The sequence below is a fragment of the Cydia splendana genome, chromosome 26, assembly GCF_910591565.1.
Source record: "Cydia splendana chromosome 26, ilCydSple1.2, whole genome shotgun sequence".
Classification (NCBI taxonomy): Eukaryota; Metazoa; Arthropoda; class Insecta; order Lepidoptera; family Tortricidae; genus Cydia; species Cydia splendana.
Window position 1 is genome coordinate 1501524 of NC_085985.1, and position 26960 is coordinate 1528483.

Consider the following 26960-nt stretch of genomic DNA (forward strand, 5'->3'; position numbering starts at 1 on the left):
ATATAATATACATTTAATTTGTTTCGGTACATGGTTAACAATTTACGGCTAATTAAAACAATAAATCTTAATTGAAAACAAAGATTGGTCTAAACAATTATTTTATGCTAATTTTGTATTAATCAGGTAAAAAATGTATTATCGCGTCATTAAAAATAATTGTTTTAAAAATGTGTTTGCCACTGTAGGAGCGGAAATGCAATTTGTCTATTACTAGTCATAGACACACTTTTATGACAGCTCGCTGTTTACATAGAGAACAATCCGATTTCTCTATGCCACAGACGCCAAATGTCGCCATCGATCAATGACATTTTGTAAAGTTGAATTTATTGATATAAAGCGTTAATGTAAATAATAAAAAATTTAATCATAAACGTCGACTTCCAGTCGATATGTATGCCAAGGGCAAAGGCTCTACGGTGCCTTCGGACGCTCAAGCTCGCGAAAAGTTGGCCCTCTATGTGTACGAGTACCTGCTTCATGTTGGGGCTCAGAAGGCGGCGCAGACGTTTCTCTCAGAAATACGATGGGAGAAGAACATAACGCTCGGGGAGCCGCCGGGGTTCCTGCATTCGTGGTGGTGCGTGTTCTGGGACCTGTACTGCGCGGCGCCGGAGCGCCGGGACACTTGCGAACACTCATCTGAGGCTAAGGCCTTCCATGACTACGGCTTCGTTAATTCTGGATATGGAGTGAACGGGATTGGACACAATGCCGGTCCGGCACCTCCTAATGACGGTAAGAACCTTTATATCACTTAAAAACATCGTATTTATGGTACATTTTACTAACTTCATCTCCAGTATGTAGGGCATAGTGTTTCTTATCACAGTGTGTAAATAGTGGTTTGTTCTGAGATAATGCGTGGTTTTTACAACATTGCCATGTTATTCATGGGTTTTTACAAGTTGTAATGTAAAAACATGACTTGTAATATCAATTTTGTGTGTTTGAAAGTAGGCAAATCATATTTTTAATTTTCTGTGTGTTACATAGATTATATGTCTGTTAAATAGATTTGCTTTAAAGTTTTAATGTTAATTGCTGCCTTGTTTAAAGTAAATAAACACCTTACAGCAAAGGAAATTCAAATTATTCCTAAAAGTTTACAAATATTAAGTTAAAGGCATGTTTTACCTATATAATCATTTGTGAATCATCAATCAGATGCAGAATGATTATTTTAGGAAGTAAAAGTCAAATATTGAATGATACTATTGAAAGGCAGGTGTATCAAAGTAAAATGTGAGAGGTAGTTTTTGTATTGTTTTATTTCGTTAGTGCAGTATTTTTCAAAGGTTTTCAGCATTTCACCTCCTTAGTACATCATCAAAAAAAAAAAAACATCATCAACATTTATTCAGCAAATAGGCCACAAGGGCACTTTTACACGTCATCATTGAATTTACATATAAGCAAAAATAATAACATCAACAATTTTATAAAATAAAACTAACAATTCAATCTAACGTATTACAATTACTAAGAGATGTATATGGTCTCTTAATGTCGAATTACATAAAAAATACAGATACAAAACACAAAAAAAAAATCTATAATATTTAGAGGTGTAAATGTCTCTAGGTGTCAGAACTATAAGATTATATAGTTTATCAAGTTATCCTTAGAGATGTATAGGGTCTCCAAGAGTCAATATCCTGTATAATTAATACATTCATTAAGAGAAAAGAAACATACGAGAGCAGAATGAGGCGTCTCACTGTAATTAATTAATAAAAATAAAGTTACTAAGTATAATAGCTTGTGTTAGCTTAAACAAACCAGTCTCCACAAACAGACAAATGAAATGTTTCACTTATGCATTGTTTTATGGATATCAGAGGCTTCGCGACCACCCAGGGGGTGGCGATCCACAGTTTGAAAAACACTGCTTTAGTGTAATTTGGTTGGCAACTGTCAAAGGTCTGCATAGATGACGCCATCATAGCTTGCCTCTTTCTCTAGTTTTGATCTATCAGATTTGGCTTAAAGGCCTGGCATCTGGGCCAATATATTCCAAAAAAAAAGCATGAATTTGACACAATTCTAGGAATTTACAGGGCAAGCTATACTGGTGCCATATGTTGAATACTTCGACCGGCCAACCCCATTGAATGCAACACAAAATAATAAAATAAATAATAATGAGTAAAAAATAATTAAATCATAGCAGCACCGTTTAAGTTGTAACCATCACTTGGGTATCTAATAACCATCAATATTATACAAGTCCTTAACTGTTAACCATTTATTTTGGTGATACACGGGAAATTTGTTTGTATGCTTACTCTTGAATCTCTGTCATAAATTTCAATGTTTGGCTGGGAAGACAGTCATATGGCTAGGCATTTTGCTAAAAATAAGAAAACACATCATACAAAAAGCATAATTCTATAGGTCATTTTCTATCAGCCTACCATTGGGCAAAGCAGGCAAGACTTTGACAGTGCAAACACAATACATCATACTATCCTCCTAAAAGGCCCAGCCATACAAATGTAAAATCCAAAAATTGCCCCAGAAATTTGAACCTATGGTGTAATAAATAGAGTTGATTTTGCGTTGTTGGAAATAGGAACGAAATAAAGCAAAAGCGACTCTGTTCCAATGGAATAGGATTTAAATTTCACCAAACTGAAGAGGTACTATTGGTGGGACCTTGGGCCTTAGGAGGCTATCATAAAATCCATTAGTTATTTTTGTGATGTTAACTACATTTTCAACCAATATTTAAATAGGAGTAGGTTCTATACAAAAACCGGACAAATTAAACTTTTTTATTTTTTTACACATTTTTAGGGTTCAGATTTTTTCTGCACTTGGTAGTATAAGACGATATTACTTGCCAAACTTCATAGTTCTAGGTAAAGTACAATAAATTAGTATCAACAATAAAGAAGAGGAAAGCAGCATATTTTGGCCATATATATAGAAACAATAAATACAACCTACTGAAATTAATAATTGAAGGAAAAATTTAAGGGAAGCGTGGCCGTGGTAGAAGGCGCACATCATGGACTGAAAATATAAGAGACTGGTTAAAAGTGAAGAGCATAGATGGACTAATTCGCATGACTGAACATAGAGAGACATATCGACATATGGTCGCCGACCTCCTGGATGGAGATGGCACTTGGAGAAGAAGATAGTTCTAGGACAATTGAAAGTACCCTATAAAATTTGATTCCCTTGAGTGTCGTAATATACGTTATTTACGGCATAAACGGCCGTGTCTTTTTTTTACGTCAACTTGGAAGTTAGATTTTTTCACAGCTTCAAGGGACTGTAGACACGAGTACATGGTTTTAATTTTAACTCGGTACCTCCACGCGTTCCCGAAATAAAGAGTCTTGACAGACAGACGACGGACAACAAAGTGATCCTATAAAGCAGCGGTCGGCAACCTTTTAGCAGCCAAGGGCCACATAGTGGTTAACGAAATTGACGCGGGCCGCACTTTGTTAATATTTATGACTTTATCAAACATTGTCGTCGTTTGCCCGTGTCAAAATAGCCAGGGGGGCTCGCGGGCCGCCTGTTGCCGACCGCTGCCAAAGAATAAATAATAGGTACTACCGTACAGAAAGGAAACTTCCTACAAAACCGAAGTTTGACAGCAGTTCAGGGTCGAATCATGCTATCCCTTTCTAATATATGGCACTATCCCTTTCGGCTATTTAGGGTTGTCAAAATTCATGTGATTATCTTACCTGTGGTTGTGCACGCCAAAGGAAGTCAAGTGGTGCCAACCCTAATAATTGCTAGGAGCAATGCTGAGCCGAGCGGAGCCGAGTTTGGCCGAAGTCAGGAGTTTCTTACCCCTGCCGCTGCTATAAAGTATAAAGGTTCCATTTTTAGGGTTCCGTACCCAAAGGGTAAAACGGGACCCTATTACTAAGACTTCGCTGTCCGTCCGTCCGTCCGTCCGTCTGTCACCAGGCTGTATCTCACGAACCGTGATAGCTAGACAGTTGAAATTTTCACAGATGATGTATTTCTGTTGCCGCTATAACAACAAATACTAAAAACAGAATAAAATAAAGATTTAAATGGGGCTCCCATACAACAAACGTGATTTTTGACCAAAGTTAAGCAACGTCGGGAGTGGTCAGTATTTGGATGGGTGACCGTTTTTTTTTTTTGCTTTTTTTTGTTTTTTTTTTGCATTATGGTACGGAACCCTTCGTGCGCGAGTCCGACTCGCACTTGCCCGGTTTTTTCCTTTTGAGGTCGGAACCCTAAAAATAGCTGTAGGTGGCTTAACCTCTTGGGGTTCAATGTCCTAATACTGGTACAAATTATCTCCAATGAAATTTTAACCATAATGAAATGGAATAGAGTTGCTTTTCTTTTGTTTCCTTCGAAAACAAAGCAAATTCAACTCTATTCCTTAATACCATTGATTCAAATATGACTGCTAATTTTCCTTGTATGGTGGGCCGCTAGAGGCTAAAGTATTTTCACATCACCTATTCGGAAAAGGGCTTTTCTTCTTTGCTAGGAGGGATCAAAGTGGCAATTTGCTTCCCTGCTAGGAGGGATCAAAGTAACACTTTTCTTCCCTGCTAGGAGGGATCAAAGTAACACTTTTCTGTTCTAGCACACTATTTTTTAATTTTTTTGCACATTATTTTTTTAGCTTAAATAATCTGTTTAAGCAGATTGTGTCAACACTAAGATTTTTTTATTTTCCTCATAGTTGATGTGAAAAGCAGTATGTGTCACACGGTATCAAAATTATTTCGTCTTGGGCGTTAACTCTTAAGATCTAGTTTGTCATGTAAGAGCAAAAAGTTGATGATTAAGGTGTATTCTCTATATATCTATTTATGATTTTATTGTCATTTAGTTAGCTGTTGGATCTCCTTATGTAAATAAATAAATAAATAAATAAAATATTTGGAGTATCGCACTTTATGGTAGTGAAACGTGGACTATGACCCAGAGAGACCGAAAAAGACTGGAAGCTTTCGAAATGTGGTGTTGGAGACGTATGGAAGGTATAAAATGGATGAAGAGGTATTACGATTTACGCCCTTGACGGAAATATATCATTTTGATCCCTTGTAACACAAACTACTATTTACCTACTAGATTAGTAGGTAAATATAAAATAAAACCGGGCAAGTGCGAGTCGGACTCGCGCACGAAGGGTTCCGTACCATAATGCAAAAAAAAACGAAAAAAAAAGCAAAAAAAAAACGGTCACCCATCCAAGTACTGACCACTCCCGACGTTGCTTAACTTTGGTCAAAAATCACGTTTGTTGAATGGGAGCCCCATTTAAATCTTTATTTTATTCTGTTTTTAGTATTTGTTGTTATAGCGGCAACAGAAATACATAATCTGTGAAAATTTCAATCTATAAATTTTAATTCTATCACGGTTCGTGAGATACAGCCTGGTGACAGACAGACGGACGGACGGACGGACGGACAGCGAAGTCTTAGTAAAAAGGTCCCGTTTTCCCCTCTGGGTACGGAACCCTAAAAACAACGGGTTGCACTCCGGGAGTGCTGGCAAAAGTGAAAACTCAACGACATTGTAACTCAAACTATTAATAACAGTGCCATATAGTGCAAATGTCTGCAGCACTATGTATAATTGAGGTTAACGCCATCTAGCGTTGTATCGTCGCATTACTTGAAACCCCTAAGCACATCACTGTGAGTACTACTGGTACTTCAGTTATATTAATACCAGTTTGAGGGAAACTCAATAGATGGCATTTAAATCAAAAAACAATGACATTGTCCGTCACACATAACATAACGTCACGCAAGCGCCCTGCGCCGCCTACATGAAACAGCAGGCTCAGGCATACATTTTCGCCGTGTGGTAGAAAGAGAGGAGAGACGCCTTACGCGTTACGCCTTACGCTGTCTCGAGTTTATCATTTTTTCCCCAACTCAAAAAGTGCACAGCGCCGCTAAAGAAGTTTTCACTTCAAAAATCTTAGTGTTGACACAATTATTATGTTTCAAAATATTAGTCAAGTTAAAAAAAGAATGCAAAAAATAACAAAAACAGTGTCCTAGAACAGAAAAGTGCCACTTTGATCCCTCCTAGCAGAGAGCCCTTTTCCGAATAGGTGATGTGAAAAAGAAATTATTTTAACCTTATTATTGCAGGCATGGGCGGCGGAGGCATGCCACCCGGCTTCTTCCCAAACTCCTCACTCCGGCCATCACCGCCCGCACCTCACCCCGGCTCACAGCCGTCTCCGCACGGCCCGCAGCCCCAGCTCATGGGCTCGCAGCCCTTCATCGGACCTTGGTACGCCAGCGGACCTCGCCAGCCTGTAAGGATGGGGATGGGCAACGATTTTAACGGACCGCCAGGTATGTTTTATAAGTGGATAAAGCATTTTTTTTTTGGATTAGAGCGTTTTCACATTGTCCTGACCGATATCGGATGTAGGATCCTACATCCGTGTAGTCAGGCCGCGGGGGCGCCGTCTTTAGCGGTCACGCACACTACAACAAGCATTATGCCTACACATACGCACACAAACACATTATCGGTCCGACAGCTGACGGGGGGCTCCGACATTGCAGAATTTATCGGAAGCGCCTTTCCGATGTCTGATGTCGGAAGGCGTCTATCACAAAAACAGCTGCAAAGAGAGTGCGATTAAGTCCGCCTTTTTTGCGTTATTTATCGTTTTTTTAGTAATAATGATTTGTTAAATGCATAAATAAATACAGAGAAACACGTATTATCTTACATTTCACTTCCTTCCAACATCCGACATCGGATCGGACAATGTGAAAATGCTCTTAGGAGCGTCTTATTATTCAATAAAAGTTAGTACAAAGTCTAATGAATAAAGAAGACCGTTAAGAGCGCTCTTACAAGAAAAGTCGAAATAATGCAAAATTGATGATACTAGTCGACGAAATTCAGGACTTTGCGCTCATTATTAGAAACAATGAGTACTTGTTCCAGTAAAAGCGTCTTCTTATCTTTATAAATATCGTTGTAAATATTAGAAAAAGGACTTATTAAATTAGTAATGATTTTTTTTCTGATGGTCGTTTCCGAAAAACCCCGTGAAGCACTGAATGGCGAGCTCTTATTTGGAAATGTTGAGAATTTTACTCTGCTAAACCTGGCTATTTTGTGTTACTAATACCCTGTACTTTAGGCATATCAAACTATATTTTTCCTACATACCTTTGAGAAAGAGAAAATCAAAGTAAAACGAACTCGATTTTCTCTCCGAAACAAGTGTCAATTCCTACGAAAATCTACTTAATATCGAAGTCATTTTCATACTCAAGCAATCTGCAACGTTTGCTTATACTGTTGGTATACATTAGTGTTTATGAAATTCTACTATAATTTTTTGGCAATTTTTTGAAAACTACTCTATATTACCGATGACGCGCGCTGCGCCAGCTCAGTGCCGCGGCAGAGCTTGTAGAGGCAGGACCTGTGTCGGTCGGCTCCGCACATTTTCAACGGCGACGACGAGGTTTTTTATCATTGTGTGCGGCGGGCGCCGTGTAAAACGCTATACTGTGTGCGTGTAAACCGCAACGAGAGACTTTGATCCTAGCACTGTTTTTATAGTATTATAATTTATAATGGTACAGTTTAATAAACTACCGGACAGGATTAAAAATATTTGAAACGACCTGACATTCTATATGTATTTATTTGACTCAAGATAGTACTCAGGGTCTGATGATGGAGCCGGAAGGTGGTCACCGGTACCAATCAACCATGCAACTAAACCACTTCGTGTTTAGGCTCGTTTTATTCATCTCAACAAGATCTTTGACACAAGATAGTACTCAGGGTCTGATGATGGAGCCGGAAGGTGGTCACCGGTACCAATCAACCATGCAACTAAACCACTTCGTGTTTGGGCTCGTTTGATTCGGCTCAACAAGATCTTTGACTTAAGATAGTACTCAGGGTCTGATGATGGAGCCGGAAGGTGGTCACCAGTACCAATCAACAATGCAACTAAACCACTTCGTGTTTAGGCTCGTTTTATTCATCTCAACAAGATCTTTGACACAAGATAGTACTCAGGGTCTGATGATGGAGCCGGAAGGTGGTCACCGGTACCAATCAACCATGCAACTAAACCACTTCGTGTTTGGGCTCGTTTGATTCGGCTCAACAAGATCTTTGACTTAAGATAGTACTCAGGGTCTGATGATGGAGCCACCAGTACCAATCAACAATGCAACTAAACCACTTCGTGTTTAGGCTCGTTTTATTCGTCTCAACAAGATCTTTGACTTAAGATAGTACTCAGGGTCTGATGATGGAGCCGGAAGGTGGTCAGCGGTACCAATCAACCATGCAACTAAACCACTTCGTGTTTGGGCTCGTTTGATTTGTCTCAACAAGATCTTTGGCACAAGATAATACTCTGGGTCTGATGATGGAGCCGGAAGGTGGTCACCGGTACCAATCAACCATGCAACTAAACCACTTCGTGTTTAGGCTCGTTTGATTCGTCTCAACAAGATCTTTGACACAAGATAGTACTCAGGGTCTGATGATGGAGCCGGCAGGTGGTCACCGGTACCAATCAACCATGCCACTAAACCACTTCGTGTTTAGGCTCGTTTTATTCGTTTCTATAAGATCTTTGACACAAGATAGTACTCAGGGTCTGATGTTGGAGCCGGAAGGTGGTCACCAGTACCAATCAACCATGCAACTAAACCACTTCGTGTTTAGGCTCGTTTGATTCGTCTCAACAAGACCTTGGACACAAGATAGTACTCAGGATCTGATGATGGAGCTGGAAGGTGGCCACGGGTACCAGTCTACCATGTAACTGAACCACTTCGTGTTTGGGCTCGTTTGATTTGTCGCAACAAGATCTTTGACACAAGGTAGTACTGAGGGTCTGATGATGGATCCGGAAGGTGGTGACCGGTACCAATCAACCATGCAACTAAACCACTTCGTGTTTGGCTTCGTTCGATTCGTCGCAACAAGATCTTTGACACAAGTTAGTACTCAGGGTCTGATGATGGAGCTGGACTGTGGCCACGGGTACCAGTCTACCATGTAACTGAACCACTTCGTGTTTGGGCTCGTTTGATTTGTCGCAACAAGATCTTTGACACAAGGTAGTACTGAGGGTATGATGATGGATCCGGAAGGTGGTCACCGGTACCAATCAACCATGCAACTACACCACTTCGTGTTTGGCTTCGTTCGATTCGTCGCAACAAGATCTTTGACACAAGTTAGTACTCAGGGTCTGATGATGGAGCTGGACTGTGGCCACGGGTACCAGTCTACCATGTAACTGAACCACTTCGTGTTTGGGCTCGTTTGATTCGTCGCAATAAGATGTTTGACACAAGATACTACTCAGGGTCTGATGATGGAGCTGATGATGATAGACAGGTACCCGTCGCCACCTTCGCGCTCCATCATCAGACCCTGAGTACTACCTTGTGTCAAAGATCTTGTTGAGATGAATAAAACGTGCCTAAACACGAAGTGGTTTAGTTGCATGGTTGATTGGTACCGGTGACCACCTTCCGGCTCCAACATCAGACCCTGAGTACTATCTTGTGTCAAAGATCTTATAGAAACGAATAAAACGAGCCTAAACACGAAGTGGTTTAGTGGCATGGTTGATTGGTACCGGTGACCACCTGCCGGCTCCATCATCAAACCCTGAGTACTATCTTGTGCCAAAGATCTTGTTGAGACGAATCAAACGAGCCTAAACACGAAGTGGTTTAGATGCATGGTTGATTGGTACCGGTGACCACCTTCCGGCTCCATCATCAGACCCTGAGTATTATCTTGTGCCAAAGATCTTGTTGAGACGAATCAAACGAGCCCAAACACGAAGTTGTTTAGTTACATGATAGACTGGTACCCGTGGCCACCTTCCAGCTCCATCATCAGACCCTGTGTATCTTCAGTGTCAAATATCTTGTTGAGACGAATCAAACGAGCCTAATCATGTTACTACATGGTTGATTGGTATCCGTGACCACCTTAATCATCATCAGATCCTCAGTACCAGTTCGTTTTTAAACCCTCGTTGATACAAACTTTACAACCTATAGGTACCAAATGCAATGACGAAACATGTAAATAAGCGAGTAGGTACCTATAATTTCTTTCGAGTAATATACCTTCATAAGTACGAGTATGGGGCTATTCATAAATTACGTCGTTTCAAATCGGACATCGGATGATGGTAACATGACGTAGGAGGAAACAGATTCATCCGAAGCTTGATTTTTGGATGATTTGGGGGGTGGAGGGGGTCAAAAATCGTCAAAAATAGATGACGTAATTTATGAACAGCCCCTATGTACATTTGCACTGCATTTAGTATTTTCGTACTTACCAAATAACAGTTTTAGAACTTTAAAAGTTAAGTACAGTTAGTGTTGTTATGGTTGATTTCAATATGCTTCGCGAAGGATCAAGAATGTTTAATCCATCATTGTAGTGCGAGTGTGGTAGAAGGGATCGGCATACTGAGCTCGCACGGCCTGCCGCAGCGCGTAAAATACCTAAACTCGCTCAACGCCGAAATGTAATAGCGCTCTTAAGGTTAGTTAAGACTTGGTGTTAAACTGGTGTGGTGTGCAGGTGGCGGCATGATGGGCAACTCGATGGAGCGCGGCGGCGGCGGCGCGGCGGCGCTGCTGGGGCCGCGCATGACGCCGCCGCGCCCGGGCTGCGGGCCCATGTCGCCCGGCGCCTACTCCGGCATGCGCGGCCCCCCGCCGCAGGGACCAGGTGAGACCCCACCACAGAAAGATCCTCCAGACTGAGCATAGTCGCGCTACCCCCTCTGCCGCAAATATACTCCATTACTTTACATAGTTTTACTCCATTTTCGATCAAATGTCTTTGTGTGACACCCAAGTGTCTTTGAACGGACCAATCACGGCCCGGGACTCGCTCACCTCGTCCCCCGCTCCCCTGTATTTTTGGCAGCATCAGTTTCATGAAATAATTGCTCTAAGGTCCGTCTAAAAGATGTCTTGTCTGTGGACCCCACACATGAGACATGACCCCACACCCCCCCGCGGACCCATGCCTCGCCATCAGATATATCGGAGCGGCTGAGGTGGTCAAAATATCTGAACACGCACTCTAACGCCTTGACAATAGAGGCGTGTTCAGATATTTGTGAGCGCGTTGGCCGCTCCGATATATCTGCTGGCGACTGTACCTACGTCCTGCGTCTAATTCTTACCACCTTGTCCACTTTCTTACACCCTTCGCCTGCTAAAGTTGACAAGCCGATAATCGTTTGTCCCTTTCCATCATACCAATACGTCGGAAAGGGACAAACGATTATTATCGGCTTGTCAACTTTAGTAGACGTTCATGAATAAGGGGGTTAGTCTTTTCGTAATAAGAGTTACCATTGACCGGGGTGACTTTCAAATGCAGGGGCGACTTTAAAATTCTAGTTTTTAAGCCATAATATATAAATATATATGCGAGATTTTTTACAGTAGGTGAATATGAATATATATTATAGTAATCTAACTAGATACAGGAACATTTTCAGTAAATAATGAATAATGGTAATTCTAAGGCCGTTTTAAATCTATCAAAGTAACCCCAAATTTTCCAAAGTCACCCCAGTCTACGGTACTAGACTTCTCTAGTCAGTGTTTTCCAATGCAACCATGCATGTCCAGCAGTCCGGTGCTCATTAACTTAGATAAAAAACCCCCCTGCAAACACATTTCTATTCAAGGGGGGGTCAGTGATTACTGCAGCTGACTATACTTTGCTCAGTTCCGCTCTGTTTCGTCATACGGCACGCACTTTTGGGGCTGAGGGCCTACCGCGAACGGTCGACGTGTTGCCTCTCTGTCGCACTTGGAAATTCGTACGTAAGTGTGACAGGGAGGCAACACGTCGTACGTGGTTCGCGGTTGGCCCTATGATGTCAAAAGAGTCACTGATAGTTCAAAAGAAAGCAATTCGTACACTTGCTGGAGTAAAACACGGACACCCATGTGAAGAACTTTATTTTGCAACGCATAATGTCAGTCATCATCATCATCCTCGCGTTATCCCGGCATTTTGCCACGGCTCATGCGAGTGTGGGGTCCGCTTGACAACAAATTCCAAGAATTGGCGTAGCCACTAGTTTTTACGAAAGCGACTGCCATCTGACCTTCCAACCCATAGGGGAAACTAGACCTTATTGGGATTAGTCCGGTTGCCTCACGATGTTTCCCTTCACCGAAAAGCAACTGGTAAATATCAAATAATATTTCGTACATAAGTTCCTAAAAATCTATTGGTACGAGCCGAGGTTTGAACCCGCGACCTCCGGATTGAAAGTCGCACGCTCTTACCGCTAGGCCACCACTTTCTTCGCATAATGTATGAGTAAAATATTTAATTTTCGGAGCACCAAGTTCCAGATTTATATAGAACCAGAATATTCGGCATTGCTGGTCAAAATTACACAAGAATATTGAGTCATGATATGTTCATCTAAAAAGTTCACAGCGACCAAAAAGGACTGGGGCCTTCGCTGCAGCTCTCTCGTCTTAGGACAGGAGTTGCCAAGAGATTTGGCAAGGTGTCTCTGAACTGCCGAAATACGACAGCTTTCAGCAAAAGACATAATATAGTTAATTAGATAGAAAATTAGCAATATATCATTATAAAGTCATTATAATTCATCTATTTACATAATATACAGAGGTATTACAGTCCGAATACTAAACTATATTAATAACTAGCTTAAGTCTAACATAGGCCCTTCAGGCATTGTACAGTCAAATCACAACATACTCAAAAATATGTCCCATAGCTCTTATATCAGCGAATTAAGAACTATGAGACATATTTTTGAATATTTATTTACATACAATATATATACAGTGGTACTACTAAACGAAATTAATAACTAGCTTAAATCTAAAATAGCCCCTTGAGGCATTGTACCAAGGATGCTGGCGGCATTTCCTCGCTGTATCGCAATGCTGATACGTTGTGCGAGGTAGCCGCCAGCTCTTCGGTCACCAGTTACGTCAACCAGACGCTTCGCGATTTCTGCGATTTCTGCGAATACGACATTATAATATTATAACAATATTTTTGAATTAGTTGTATGCGCCCTTATTTTTACAAAAAATCGACAAAAACGGGGAACAAGGCGCGAAGGCGCGAGCAATATGCGAAATCGACGCCACACTTACGTTCGCGGATCCGCGCCGCGATTCGCGCGAGAGTGTGGAGGGCTCTATAGGATTCAGCAGGTTGCCACGGAGTCGCCGAAATACCGCACCCTTCGCCAGAAGTCGCGCTCGCGATGGTTTCCAGCAGCGGCCACCATAATACCAAAACAGGGTGTGTCCCTGATGACTGCGAATCTGGTGATAAAACTAAAACACACCATTCTGCATTTAATAAAGTTTGTTTATAGGTTAGGATGGTTAAAAAAAAACACTTTTTCTTTACATTTTTCGGGACATCAATTTTTATTAGAAATGACTACAGTATTTTTTTTTAGAAAATATAACTTTCTACATTTTTTTTCGATTTCATTACAAAATATGCGTGTTTATGTAAATTTTAGTTTACCGAAATAAAGTTAGAAAGTAGATTTACTTGATTAATTTAACTCATAAATCATTTACTCATATTTTTCCATTTGACTCAAACCCCTTTACGATCGCCGTCGCAGCCCCAGGGCTTCGCGTACCAAATTGAGAATCCCTGCCGTAGGGTATAACTCTAGTAAATTTTCAACCCTTTTTACTAAAATAAACCCACACCGGCGTTTCCTACAATGCCGCTCGGGAGAACCTTATGGGGTCGCGAACATTCTACCCCGACATGAGTACTGGAGTGCTAAACTCTATATTTAACCAGGTATGCCACCAATGGGTATGGGTCCCCGCGGCGCCTGGGCCGGGGGCAGCGGCGGCGGCGCGGCGCCGCTCAACTACAGCGGCGGCTCGCCCGGCTACGGAGCCCCGCCGGGCTCCAACGGCCCGCCCGGCCCGCCCACACCCATCATGCCCAGCCCGCAGGACTCCTCCAACTCAGGTGAGCGCAGGTGACAGGCGCAGCGTGGTGGCGGGTACCGATACCGAATTTTTTGGTACCGGGTACCGATACCGAATTTGGGATTGTGATTTTTGGCAGTTACACTTTCTGATCGACGACGTTGAATTTAAAATAACTATAAACATTTTCTCAGTGACAATGTCTTGTAATTTTGAATAAGGAAAAGGCAACTTTTTTTAGCTGTTTTGTGATATTTCAAACGATTAGAACTAGCTTAGTTTGTTTTTATTTCCAATTATAGGCTTTTAAATTTTTCTACTAGTGTAGATCTGATCATAGACATTAAAATGGAGAGAGTTACATTCACCTTTTGTAATATTATTAGGATTTGTATCGCAAAATTATACTTTTTTTATTACATGTGTTTTGAAAAGATATCATGGATGTTCATTTTCTTATACTTATCTCTCATAAAAAACCCCTTTTTTTATTGTTGACACTTTGTGTCCCTTGGGTTGGGGTATGATTTTGGACAGACATTTTCTGGTTTCGAATTCGGTATCGGTACCAAATCAGTCAACCGGTATACCAGCTTTACTGTGACTACTGGCCGAGCCAATGGCGTCTAACCTAACCTTACAACTATACCATTTATTTAGACATTTGCAGGTTTTTGTATCGTTACATCACTAAAAACAAGGTATTTCACTGTGGCACTTCCTTAAATGTATAATGATTTTCTGGTGAAAAGTTTTCGGCGCGATGTAACCAAGAAACCTAAAACTAAAAAAATTTCTAACATTTTTTTCATATTTATGTCATTAAAAGTCCTTAAAAAGCCGCGCCAAAAACTTTCCGAAAAAAGTCAATTTAGCGTAAAGTTACCTATCATAAAATCTTATTTTTCGTTCTGCTTGCTTCACTCTTGCTTACTCTTGGTTGTACACGCTTGGGTCTCTTCTGTATAACGCTTTTTATGTTTTTGTTAAGTTGTCCCAATTTTGTACATAACCTCCTTTTATGTTTGTATCGATTCTATATTTTCGATCAGAAACATTTAGTTTGTTATATTTCTTATTTACTAAAAATAATAAAAAATAAACAAAAATTATATAGCATCAAAAGTTGCTAAAAGGGCGAGGAGTTCAAAATGATCTTGATGCGACTTTATTGTTAAGAGAATAAGAGCGTGTCAAGGTAATTTTGAACACCTCGCTCGCTTAGCAACTTCTGCTGCCGTATTATGCATTATTTTAGAAACAATATAATAACTCCATCCAGACTATAGAAATTAATAAATTATGCCTACCTTTGTTATTATTTTTTAGTTTTATTATGGCAATGTTTCTGGGCGAAAAATACCTGTGATTTCTTGTCTGTTAACATACCTCGATTAAAAATAAAATTATTTCCCATAAAACTTATAAATCGACTGCTTTATTAAAATAAGCATACTTTATACTTTCAGATAAATGCCTAAAATAAATTTTAGCTAAGTCTATTTTTAATCGAGTTTTTATCTTTAAAATATTGAAAAATACTCATTTTTGTACAATTAAATAACATAGGCAAAATTATCATAAATGTTACTTGAAATAAATATCTGTAATTGTATTATTTATACTTTTTGTTTCTATTCATCACCTATCGACCCGATATAATTTTGTCTATGTATGTATTCCATAAAACGTAAAATAAATAATATTGTATTATGTCATAAAAACGATATCGAAACAAAATGACAGTCAAAAAGTTTTACTAACGCAAAATTTTGCATATCACAAAAAAGTTTATTTCGCTATCGTATAAAGAGACGTGCCGCGCTCGATACCAGAAAAACTGGTATCGGCCGAAACCGAAACAAGCGTTTACGGCAGGGGGCGACAACATGTATACACTGATGAAACCGGTCGGCGCAGCGCTCGGGGCGGAGTTCCCGCTGGCGGGTGACCACCCCGCGCCCCCGCACTTACCACAACCTCCGGCTACTGAAGGTTAATAAAACATAACCTAATATACGTTGCCAGGCGATAAGTCAGTCCTCGCCTTCAGGGCGTCTGAGAACGTAAAAGAACTAGTATAAAAATCGGTATTAGCCGAAACCGGAATGTCCCCTGCCCGCGCTTTCAATAGTTATTTTCGTCAGTAAACGTCCGTGCGAGGACTGACTTATCATACGTATTCAAAACTTATGACATAATTTTATTATATTATTTTAGTTTATTTAATTTATTATCTTAACTTTTATAATGAATAGTATCAGGCGTTACTTTGCGGAAAACCATAATAATTAAAAACAAAATATTACTTTGCTAATCAGCGAAAAAATCTAGAAGATAAGCGCAATAAAATGTCATAGGTTTTGACTTTTAATTACATTTCATTGACTTAGCTCTATGCAAAAGCGAGCTAAAAATAATATGAATAGTACTAGTATCTGATTCAGTAGTCACTGAATGATTAGTGATTATAAGCCAGAACTGATCAAAGCAGGTCTACACTAATAATCATAAAGTTGAAGCTATATTTTGCTTAGTCAATTAAAAAAAAACTAATCATAAAGTTGAAGCTGTATTTTGCAAACATTTTAGTTAAAAAAAAAAACTCAAACAAACAGAAATTGCTGTATAATCACTTTGATGAATGGCTATACTATGGCCTGCTTTACTCAGTGTAAAATAAATTTAAGACCATCTGTTATATATAAGCGCCTTAGAATATATTACAAAGACTACGTTTGTTTCATCACTTATTTACTATTTTTATTTAATTCAGACAAATGTCGTATTTGTAATCTGACAATGCCGTCTTTAAATTCTTTTTTTAACAAGACTACAATATATTACAAACTGAACGTCACGAATAGAGGTTGGCCGAAATCGATTTTATTTTTTAATTGTAATTTTGTAACCAGTAACCTCAATAGTTTAAGTTAGAAACGAGTGATGTACAGCTTGCTGCAAATGTGCATGGACGCATTATGAATGGCATCCATTCATAAAGTGGCCATGCAATGCGGCTCGGTGTACATATTTGATAATGCGGTTGCAATAAGTCCGTTCGGTAAAAAAACTATTTAAAAAATTTACATATCGGCTCCAAAACTTTTGTAGTCTTGTCACATGAAAGTATCTCCATCTTCCGTTATTGAGATTTCGTTGTTGGCTGATTATAGTTTTTGCCAATTTACATTTCCTCTATAAAAACTAACCAATTATAACAACTATTAGAAATATTTAAATTGATTTAAATATAGCGCCTATTTCAACCCTTTTTCAAGTCACTTTCGAGAGGGGGCCGGTGTGCCATGGATTTCCGATGGCCGGGTTAAGTTTTCCGTTTTACGAAATATCGGAACATCTTTAAGTAATGTAAAAAAATAATTTGTTTTGAAATGCCAAAAATATTTAGTGTTTTATATTATTACAATTAAATTCATTTAGAAATGTCGATTGTGGACGTAGATTTATATATATTTTTAAGTATATTGGTGACACTACGTGGAACGGAGAGCTTTTGCTAAGATGCTAACTAGGGTAGTAGTACCCGTTGACCGGCTCCCTAAAAAAAGTGCCCAGCGACCGCGTGCATCTGAACTGTATTCAGTCAAGTTGTTAGATTTTGTCCAGTATTATCGTATACATTTTATTTGCTTTTAAACCAGTTAAAACGGCAAAGTACTGATAGATTTATAATTTCTATTCTATTTTACCCAAGCCGCTGCCGCTCTTCTGCTTTTTAAATTTTTTTATAGCTAGCTAATATATACTAGAAATATCAAAATACAAGTAGTACAGAATGAAATAAATTATGCAGCTATTTTTTGTTTTTGATCTGAATTTAGTGCTAACGTTTTCGCAGTATTTATCAGTTGATAGATTTTGGTAGATTTTTTCACAGAAATGAACAGCATTGCCAAATTTAACCAAATTCTGTTACAACTCATTGAAATAAAGTCTATGAGCGACATTATGGCTTGGAATTTTTTGAAATTCGGCACTTCTGAGTAGATTTAGTAGGTATAGTTAGTAGGAAAGGATTTTCTAACGCCACAGGCTATAAGTTTTTTTATTTCATTTATTTATAGATAAAAAAAAAACTTAATCTTCGCTTTCGAGATCTTGATAAATATTATTGGAATACTTTTTCTGTCATTAGTCTTTCTATTATGTACTTGTTGCGTTGAGTAAATATAATCTTAAGTCATTAAGTACCATTGGTAAAACTATTTCGATTTTTATAACCTCAATCTTAAACTAACGTTAAAGCTAGTTAATTGCAATAATATTGCTAGTCTTTTGCATATGTGGAAGAAATCGTTATACCCATGGTTATACAGTAGAAAGCTATAAAAGCAAGTATATTTTCATTAACCTTTAGCGTCCCACGGTCCAAATACTAGTACTAATTACCTGCAATCAAATTCAAATCATGATTAAAATGGAACAGAGTTGCATTTCTTTGTTTCGTTTATTAAAGCAAAACAAATTCATTTCTAATTTCTAATAGCATTGATTCAGATTTGACTGCCGAATTTCCTTGTATGGTGGGCCGCTAGAGTTGAATACGTATAGTCTGTATTGTATCTTTAGGTATTTAAAAAAGAGTAAACAAAATTTACCCTCAAACGGCTTCTTAACCCAGTTGAGGGTAGATAAAAACATTACATGATCAAATAATGTAGGTTAAAGTCAGGTCGTTCAGTGACAGATCCAGGTGGTTTTGTATTTGGCTGGTTAATCAATGAATGTTATAACTACCCGAAAATTTTCAAATTATTTGTTTATATTTTAAGTACCTAAAGATACAGAGTATAGGTTAGGAATATGATCAAATCTTTGTCATCACTTTTATTTTATTTGCTTCTAAAATTTATTTTTGTTTTGATCATATTTCTTTTTTAGCATTATATTTAATAATTAAGTAGCATAAGAATGAAGCAAACTGAACACTTAGCCCTAGTGCCCATAAAATGCTGGCCTGAAAAAAGATGAACATGTTAAGATGATTTTTATTTTTTCAGGTCATTGTTAATATCTGGTATAACATTAGTGTTTAGAGTAGTGTCCGACCGAAACTAGGTTTTTTACCGAAACCGAAGGTTGAGTTTTAGCCGAAACCGAACCTTCGCCAAACAATTTTTATAACGAAACTAAAACTTCGGTCGAAAATTACCGAGAGTACAGTTTCGGCCGAATAGTTCGGCAGTTTTTTGGCCGAAACTGAACCTTTGGCAGAAACATGATTTTTATACCGAAAACGAAACTTCGGTCAGACACTAGTTAGTGTTAGAAACTAATAATACCAGAATTATTAATAAAATGAACTCCAACGATCCTTAGAGGTTCAACATTCTGCCCGTGCGAATGGGTGGATCAACTTTTTTGTTGTTATTTTGTCCCGTCTGCCAGACGAGAATAGTAGCATAGTTTGTTAGAAGAAATGTTATACTACATTCTACTAATATGCTAAGTAGATGGCCCATTATGGAAAGGGCTTATAACTGCCATAAAAATCAGGGGTTTTAAAGTCACCCAAGAGACCGTAACCATGGCTATAGTTGTGCCCTTCTCGGGAACACTCTCTGTTATGTATGGTGAACGTTCTCGCTAGAGAATATTCCCCATAGTAACCGGAGAACGTTCTCGAGAACGGCACAACTCAAACCATGGCATCGAGTGACAAGAAAAAGTTGGTTCACCCACATACAATAAAAACGGTGACTTTTTTTATATACCTAATGTAACCGGTTTTCATTGCTCCAGTGCACTGGCAATAATTTAAAGCGGTCGGTGGAGATACAAAACATCAACGTCTTAGATATACTTACACCTTTTAAATCGACCATTGTTTAAAACGAACATCACTCAAATTGCCTTCGTCTGCGTGAATTATGATAATGCTGGTTGATAAAATCTGTCCTAAGTCCTTCCCCGGGTCTCAAATTATCTCCATACCAAATTTCAACTAAATCGGTTTACACGATGCAACCAATTGTTGGTTGGAGGAACCCAATGGGGAATTCATGAGGCTAAGAACTGCATACTAACATTTCTCGCCAGCCGTGACATTTAACTCATAAGTTCAAAAAATCCAAGCGTTATATGTTACTGTTACCACAGGGGTGGGCAAATAACAGGTGTACATATAGATACTTTATTTTTTACTAGCGACCCGCCCCGGCTTTGCACGGGTTAACAAATTATACACCTAAACCTTAAATGCTGGCGTCCACTAGACTCGCCGAGTCGAGTCGAAACGCGTAGCCGCAGAAATTCGCCTGACGAGCAATACGCGCGGAGAGTCGAATCGGCGCGCCGCGGCTATTCGTCAATGGACGCAGTTGCATAGAAAATATAGGAGGCGAATTATTGCGATTCGATTCGATTCGCCTCGGCGAGTCTAGTGGACGCCAGCCTTAAGAGTCACTCAATTGATAGGTGAAAACGGCATGAAAATCCGTTCAGCAGTTTTTGAGTTTATCGCGAACATACAAACACACAAACAGACAGCGGCAGGGGACTTTGTTTTATAAGGTGTAGTGATATTTTACTCAATGACTGCAATCAGAAAATAATAAATTTCTCACCCTGTACATTCGACCAAATTCATAATCATAATCATTTATTCAATGTATCTGTTGCAGTCAAAAGTGTGAACAGAGCCTCTACCATCAGTTTTAACATTGACATAACGCTCACGTCTACGTAATTTACTTTCTGTACATCTCGCTTCCACTATTGCTCGCATATGCGAGTACGAGCGAGATGCATAGAAAGTAAGTTACGTAAACGTGAGCGTTATGTCAATGTCAAAACTGGTGGTAGCCGTACTGGTCAAAAGAACTTTTAACCGACAAAAACAGGCAAAACTGCTTTTGACTGAGCATGTTGGTCAAAAGTAGTTTTACCTGAAAATCATACCTATTTCTGGCAGCAGTTTCGTTTTTAGGGCGTAGAAAAAAAAAATAACCCTTACCTACCTATCTCTGGGAACAGTTTCGTTTTTAGGGCGTAGCAAAAAAAAAACCCTAACCTACCTATTTCTGGGAGTACTTTTGACTGATAGTAACAGTCACAATTACTATTAACCAATGAATTTCAGGTAAAACTACTTTTGACCAACATGCTCAGTCAAAAGCAGTTTTGCCTGTTTTTGTCGGTTAAAAGTTCTTTTGACCAGTTCACACTTTTGACTGCGACATATCCATGGTAATTAAATATTTAAAAATTCATACATTAAAAATAACTATGTATAATCTGTCAAGCCATTTCCGTCAGTAGACAAGAGCGGCAAGTTTAAAAAACCGGGCAAGTGCGAGTCGGACTCGCGCACGAAGGGTTCCGTACCATAATGCAAAAAAAAAAACAAAAAAAAAGCAAAAAAAAAAAACGGTCACCCATCCAAATACTGACCACTCCCGACGTTGCTTAACTTTGGTCAAAAATCACGTTTGTTGTATGGGAGCCCCATTTAAATCTTTATTTTATTCTGTTTTTAGTATTTGTTGTTATAGCGGCAACAGAAATACATCATCTGTGAAAATTTCAACTGTCTAGCTATCACGGTTCGTGAGATACAGCCTGGTGACAGACGGACGGACGGACGGACGGACGGACGGACAGCGAAGTCTTAGTAATAGGGTCCCGTTTTACCCTTTGGGTACGGAACCCTAAAAATGTAGGTGCGAAGAGTTTTCGTCCCAAAGAAAGTTTAAAATTCAAAAGCGGTGCCACAGTGTGCAACTACCGTTATTGTTTTGACGCCGGTGTCACGGTATCTTCACCGACCGCTTGACCTGTAAAGTTCACTGACCTTTGACCTATCTTGAGACTGGCCAAGATGAAAATCGGTGTTAAAAGAACGCCAATAGGAGATATTACTGCAATGTTCTGCCGCCAGAGTGCAGCACTAAGCTAGACCATAGAGTAACTTATACATACTGTGCCTTAAACTGTTTTTTGACATGTTTTCACAGACAATAAAATATGACATTGATGCATCAAGGCGGTTTGTTAACAAGGGCCTGCCGGGAAACGCGAAAATCCTCTCTTTATCGCTCGAATATGCAGTGATAGAGAGATAAGATAACGAAATTTCGATTTTCTTGTTTCGCGGTAGACCCTCAGGTTGTGATGGATTGTGGTAGTAGCGCCCCCTAATTCCCTATTGAAGCTTAAATAATGTTTCAAAACAGTCACGTGACTGTCATCCCGATACATTTATCTTTTCGTTTTGCGTTCGCCGATGCGACGATTTTCACCTTGGCCCCCTTGTCTTGTCATAATGTTGTGTATCGGTGTGACGGTATGCTTGCCGCAGGCCTCGGCGGCGTGGACGGCATGAAATCGTCCCCGGGCGGCGTGGGCGGCGGCCCCGGGACTCCGCGCGAGGACTCCGGCTCAGGGATGGGGGATTACAACTTAAGTGAGTCCTAATATTACGAGTGATGAGTTCAGGGGGAAAACAATGACGGTCCATGTATTGATATGCCGTCGGAGAGTGACCAAAATTGCAAAATTTCACTTTGTAAATGGATAACTTCTCATATTTTGTATATGAAATTTTCAAAATGAAAGCTTCCTTTGTTTTCTGTTATTTTCCAGAAATTTCCGAAAACTTTTCCAACTTTTTGTAAACTTTCCGCAACTTGCACGTCTGCGGCGGTGCTGGTCGCATTTTTATCGCCTGTCACGTTCTAACAAGTATGTAAGTGCGACAGTTACAGGCATAGTGACAGACGATAAAAATGCAACCATGCTGCCACCACTGTAGTAAGAATTATATTTTTTTTCCTTAAGAACTTTATAGAATTAACACAACAAATTTGAAAAAAGTACGTTCATTGTTTTCCCTCTTAACTCTCTTAAACCCTTTCAACGCCATGAACTGAAGCATCATGTTGGATTGTACCAATCTATAGCTTCAATTACAATTGGTGTATTGGTACGACTAGTGACGATGAAAGGGTTAACACTGTTCATTTTATCGTATTTCTTTCTTTTATCAGGCTAGTTTGCTAAAAATACAAATACAACAATTACTAAAAGAAACAATTATTAAAATATATTTGACTAATTTGTTCATATTTATTTTCCAAACACTTTTTTTATAACTTATGAGCAGCAATTATTTAATATGTCTAAAGAAAACTAGCCTTTTCTGCGTTATTTATTAATTAAATTCTTTTTTGTTTTGACTGAATATACCATTGTTCTGCTAAATGGAACCAAATATACCCAGTAATTTAAATAAGTAATAAATAGCAGAACTCCCAAATATTGTGTCCTTGCCAAGAAAAGGTTTTAATTTGACCACAAGTTTTATTATCAACCAACCGACAATAGTTATTTGTTTTACAAGGGGGCAAAGTTTTTAACCTCTCGTGCTAATATTGATACCCGAGCAAGCGAAAGATTCCAAAATTGAACCACGAGCGTAGTTTGGTTCGAAAAGTGGAATCATGAGCGTTGGGAGGGTTTCAAGGCACGAGGGTTAAACAAATTTTGCCACTAACATAAATACAAAATTTTTCACCACACCAATACAAGGAAAATACTTACTGTAAAATTTCAACCTAAATCAAAGCAAATACATTCAAAATGAATGTTATTTTATTAAATGTTTATCATTCAAATCATTTAAAAGTCAATTCTACCAGCCAGCATAAGCAACTCAAAATTTAAATTTGATTACTTTGCTCCACATGTGTCATCAGTTTCAGAACAATAAAGAGAGCCTTTACCAGCTGGTGTGGTGAATAGTAATATTTATATAGTCCCATGATTGTTGTAAGGGGTGCCATTTAGACAGGTCTGATATTTAATAACGACGCAACACTAATAAAAAATTACTATTATTATATGTTACTTGCACATCTGACATCAATCCCTTAGGCCTCTCCAAGTGGCGCCATCTATACATTCTATGAGGCACACGATATGTTTATTCTAGCGGTCGGAAACCGGTATTTGCTCCATATAAAAATACCTTTTTTTTTCGTTCTTTGGTTTATTATTTCATTTTTAATGGAACCTAATGTTGTTACCTAAAGTCCATTCCAATAGAACTTGCAAAGTATGTAAACAAACCGCCATATTGAAATTGTCTCTGAATGATGAATTTGCTAGTGATGGGCAAGAGTCTTACTTAGTCCTTTACTTAAGGCCGTAACACACTATTGCACTGCATCACGAGCTTGGTGCGTCGCATCCATAATCCACTCATTTTTTCGTTGCCGGCAATAATAAGCAATATCAGAATCCGTGTAAGGTAGCAATAAGTCGTCGTTCCAAAGTTAAATAATATCCAGATCACATTAATGCAAAACAAAATCCGTAAATCAGGCCAAGTCGTTAGAAAATTCAATAACAAAGAAGTAAGAGACGCGTACATGCCAAGAAAAACAGTGAAAGAGTAAAATAATATTGAAACCGTCAATCATTCAACAGTCATTATTTTGTCAAATGTAGGGTAGATTTTTATTTATGAACAGTCCAAAACAACCAGTTATAATTTTCCGTAGTTTAAAAATGGTGCGAAAGAATGGAAAAGGTTATTTAAAAAAAAGGAATTAAAACGATTAATCTGAGTTATATATATATATAGTTTTAGTTAATTTAATTGTAGTTAGTTTTAGTTTTATATTCGTGTTTATGTCTCCTATATATTTATTGAAATTTAAAATTGTCAAACTACCGCGTTGGCAGGTACAGACCGTGAGTCGCGTAGTGTGTAGCGGCTTTACGAGTATATCACCAACTTTAGTCACAACACTACCCATCATAGACAATTGTAGAATATAAAAGAAACAAAAACGTCATTACATCAGGGCCTAATAACCTAACTTATGAAACCATTTTAAACTTTTAATGAAATATCCAAGATACAGTTATATATTGTTGTATTTTACGGTAACGACCGCTTTAATAGTGTATAGTGTATGTGTTTCAATGGTGTTTGATGAGATTATGTGAAAATTCAAGGAGAAACAGTGACAAAACAAAGTTACGTGCTTTGTTGACAAAGTTAGCAAGTTCTATTGGAATGGACTTTAAATCATGTTTTAGTTCTACGTAAAGAGCATAAATAATTCAAAAATTTGGACTATTTCGGCGTTTAAAAAAAATACCGGTTCCGAGCCCTGGTTTATTCATCCACCCTTCCCTAATTTTGCCATTACCAATCAAAATTCACGAGACATCACAAATTCCAACATCAAACCCAAACAAGCCAGCCTTAGATATAAAATATGAATGTTAAAGGGTACTTTTCATAGGTTTCGGAGGGCCGGGCGGTGACCAGAACGACCAGACAGAGTCCGCGGCCATCTTGAAAATCAAAGAGAGCATGCAGGAGGAAGCGAAGCGGTTCGAGAAGGATCCAGATCACCCGGACTATTTCATGCAGTGAATTTGTTAACGGGCCGCCAACTTGCCAAGATTCGGTATCAATTTCGGTTTCGGCTAAAGGGTTGTGGGACGGCACTATTCAAGGGACCGTTACCGGTATAACTAAAAATCTAAATATCAGACAGCATTCACTATATTTTTTGCTATTCTGGAGTATTTAGGTAAGGGTTTGATCAGATTAGCTAAATTAAATGCAAAAATACATAAACAACCGAGATACCGAAATGAAATACCGGTTAGTTTGTATGAAAAATATACCGGTATTCGGTCCCTGATTCAAGGTCATATATGTAATTTTTTCGGTATCAGTTTCGGCTAAAGCAGTGTGGGACAACACTATTCTAGGTCATACATTGTTTACGCTAAAAATTTTGCTCCTAATAGTAATAGACAACAGGGATGAATTCGATTTCCTCGTTAAAGCAAAGAAAAACATTTTGCATTTCTAAGGCAAGAGGAAAATACAAGGTTTATTAAACAAAATTTTTATCAAGCAGATACGTTTATTTTTTTCTTTTAATAAAAAGAAAAAAATAAACGAAAAATTCAACTCTTCGGGAAAGACTCGAATCGGCGACCTTTTATAACACCTGTCCAATCGGTCTTAATCATTCTTAAAAATATATGCAAGGTTTATTTTAATAAATGAAAAATTATCTTTTATTTATTTAAATAAAACATAAAAGTTTCTTCAGACATATTTGCAAAAATGTAAAAAAAGTCCCATAACTTCCTGACCCCATTTTGACAAAAAATATTAGTATGATCTCAAATTTATCCTAAATGGTGGGTTGGCGTGATATCGTTAAACTCGATCTGATAAATACGATATTGTGTTATAGCTTCGTCAAGTTTCTTTGCTGGTTTATTTATTTTAACCCTTCACTGTTCTCGGGTCTTAGTCGGGTAACCGCAGTATTTTCGATGCGATGAATTTATTTATTTCAAATCACAATTTTTAAATATTAGTAAAATTTTACAACTGAATGGGCATTCCAGAAAAGGGTCGGATATGTGACGCGTACTTAGAGCATTTAATACCTGGAGTCGCCTTTAAGAGCTTACCCCTCTGCCGGAAAACTTGCACAATTGTGCAAACTTTTGTATGGACTGACATGGCTATTTGTACGTTACGTACAAATCATGTAGAAATAGCAATACATTTGACGTCCCCTGCCCCGCAAAAATCGGCAGATGTTTCGTACAGAAAATTACAGCCATGACGTCTCCAGTTACTAAATGCTCTAAGGACGCGTATTTTTAACACTTCGCACAAAGCTAAGAAAACGATTTTTGGCATGATAACATTTGATAACTTAGCTTTCAATTCAAAGGTATATAAGAGCCCATTAATGTGCACACTGCGCAGCGCCACTGTTCAATAATCGTGATTATTTAAATTTAACGATAGGTATTTAAAAAAGGGGGCCGCTACAGTACTGTATTTTGTATTTAAGTGCCTTTTGAATCTATGCGTCCAAAGTTAAAACGGCCGTTTTGTTTTGAGTTCATAGATCGACGAATCCAGCAACATAAAAACTAGTTTGA

At 38.6% G+C, this 26960-nt stretch overlaps 1 protein-coding gene across 5 annotated transcripts; it reads left to right on the forward strand.

Moving 5' to 3' along the window:
• The first annotated feature begins 266 nt into the window (after positions 1-266).
• Positions 267-25845, forward strand: LOC134803337 (single-stranded DNA-binding protein 3). Of its 5 annotated transcripts, none has more exons than XM_063776132.1 (7): positions 267-741; positions 6135-6344; positions 10600-10749; positions 13864-14040; positions 15879-15995; positions 22324-22428; positions 25266-25406. In XM_063776132.1, exons 1-7 carry the CDS (start codon positions 396-398, stop codon positions 25277-25279), a joined length of 1119 nt encoding a protein of 372 aa, XP_063632202.1. In that variant the 5' UTR covers positions 267-395; the 3' UTR covers positions 25280-25406. The 5 variants fall into 5 exon arrangements, with proteins under 5 accessions (XP_063632202.1, XP_063632200.1, XP_063632201.1 ...); XM_063776130.1 differs by having other exon boundaries at positions 268-741; positions 25280-25845; XM_063776131.1 differs by lacking the exon at positions 15879-15995 and having other exon boundaries at positions 268-741; positions 25280-25845.
• Positions 25846-26960: the final 1115 nt, after the last annotated feature.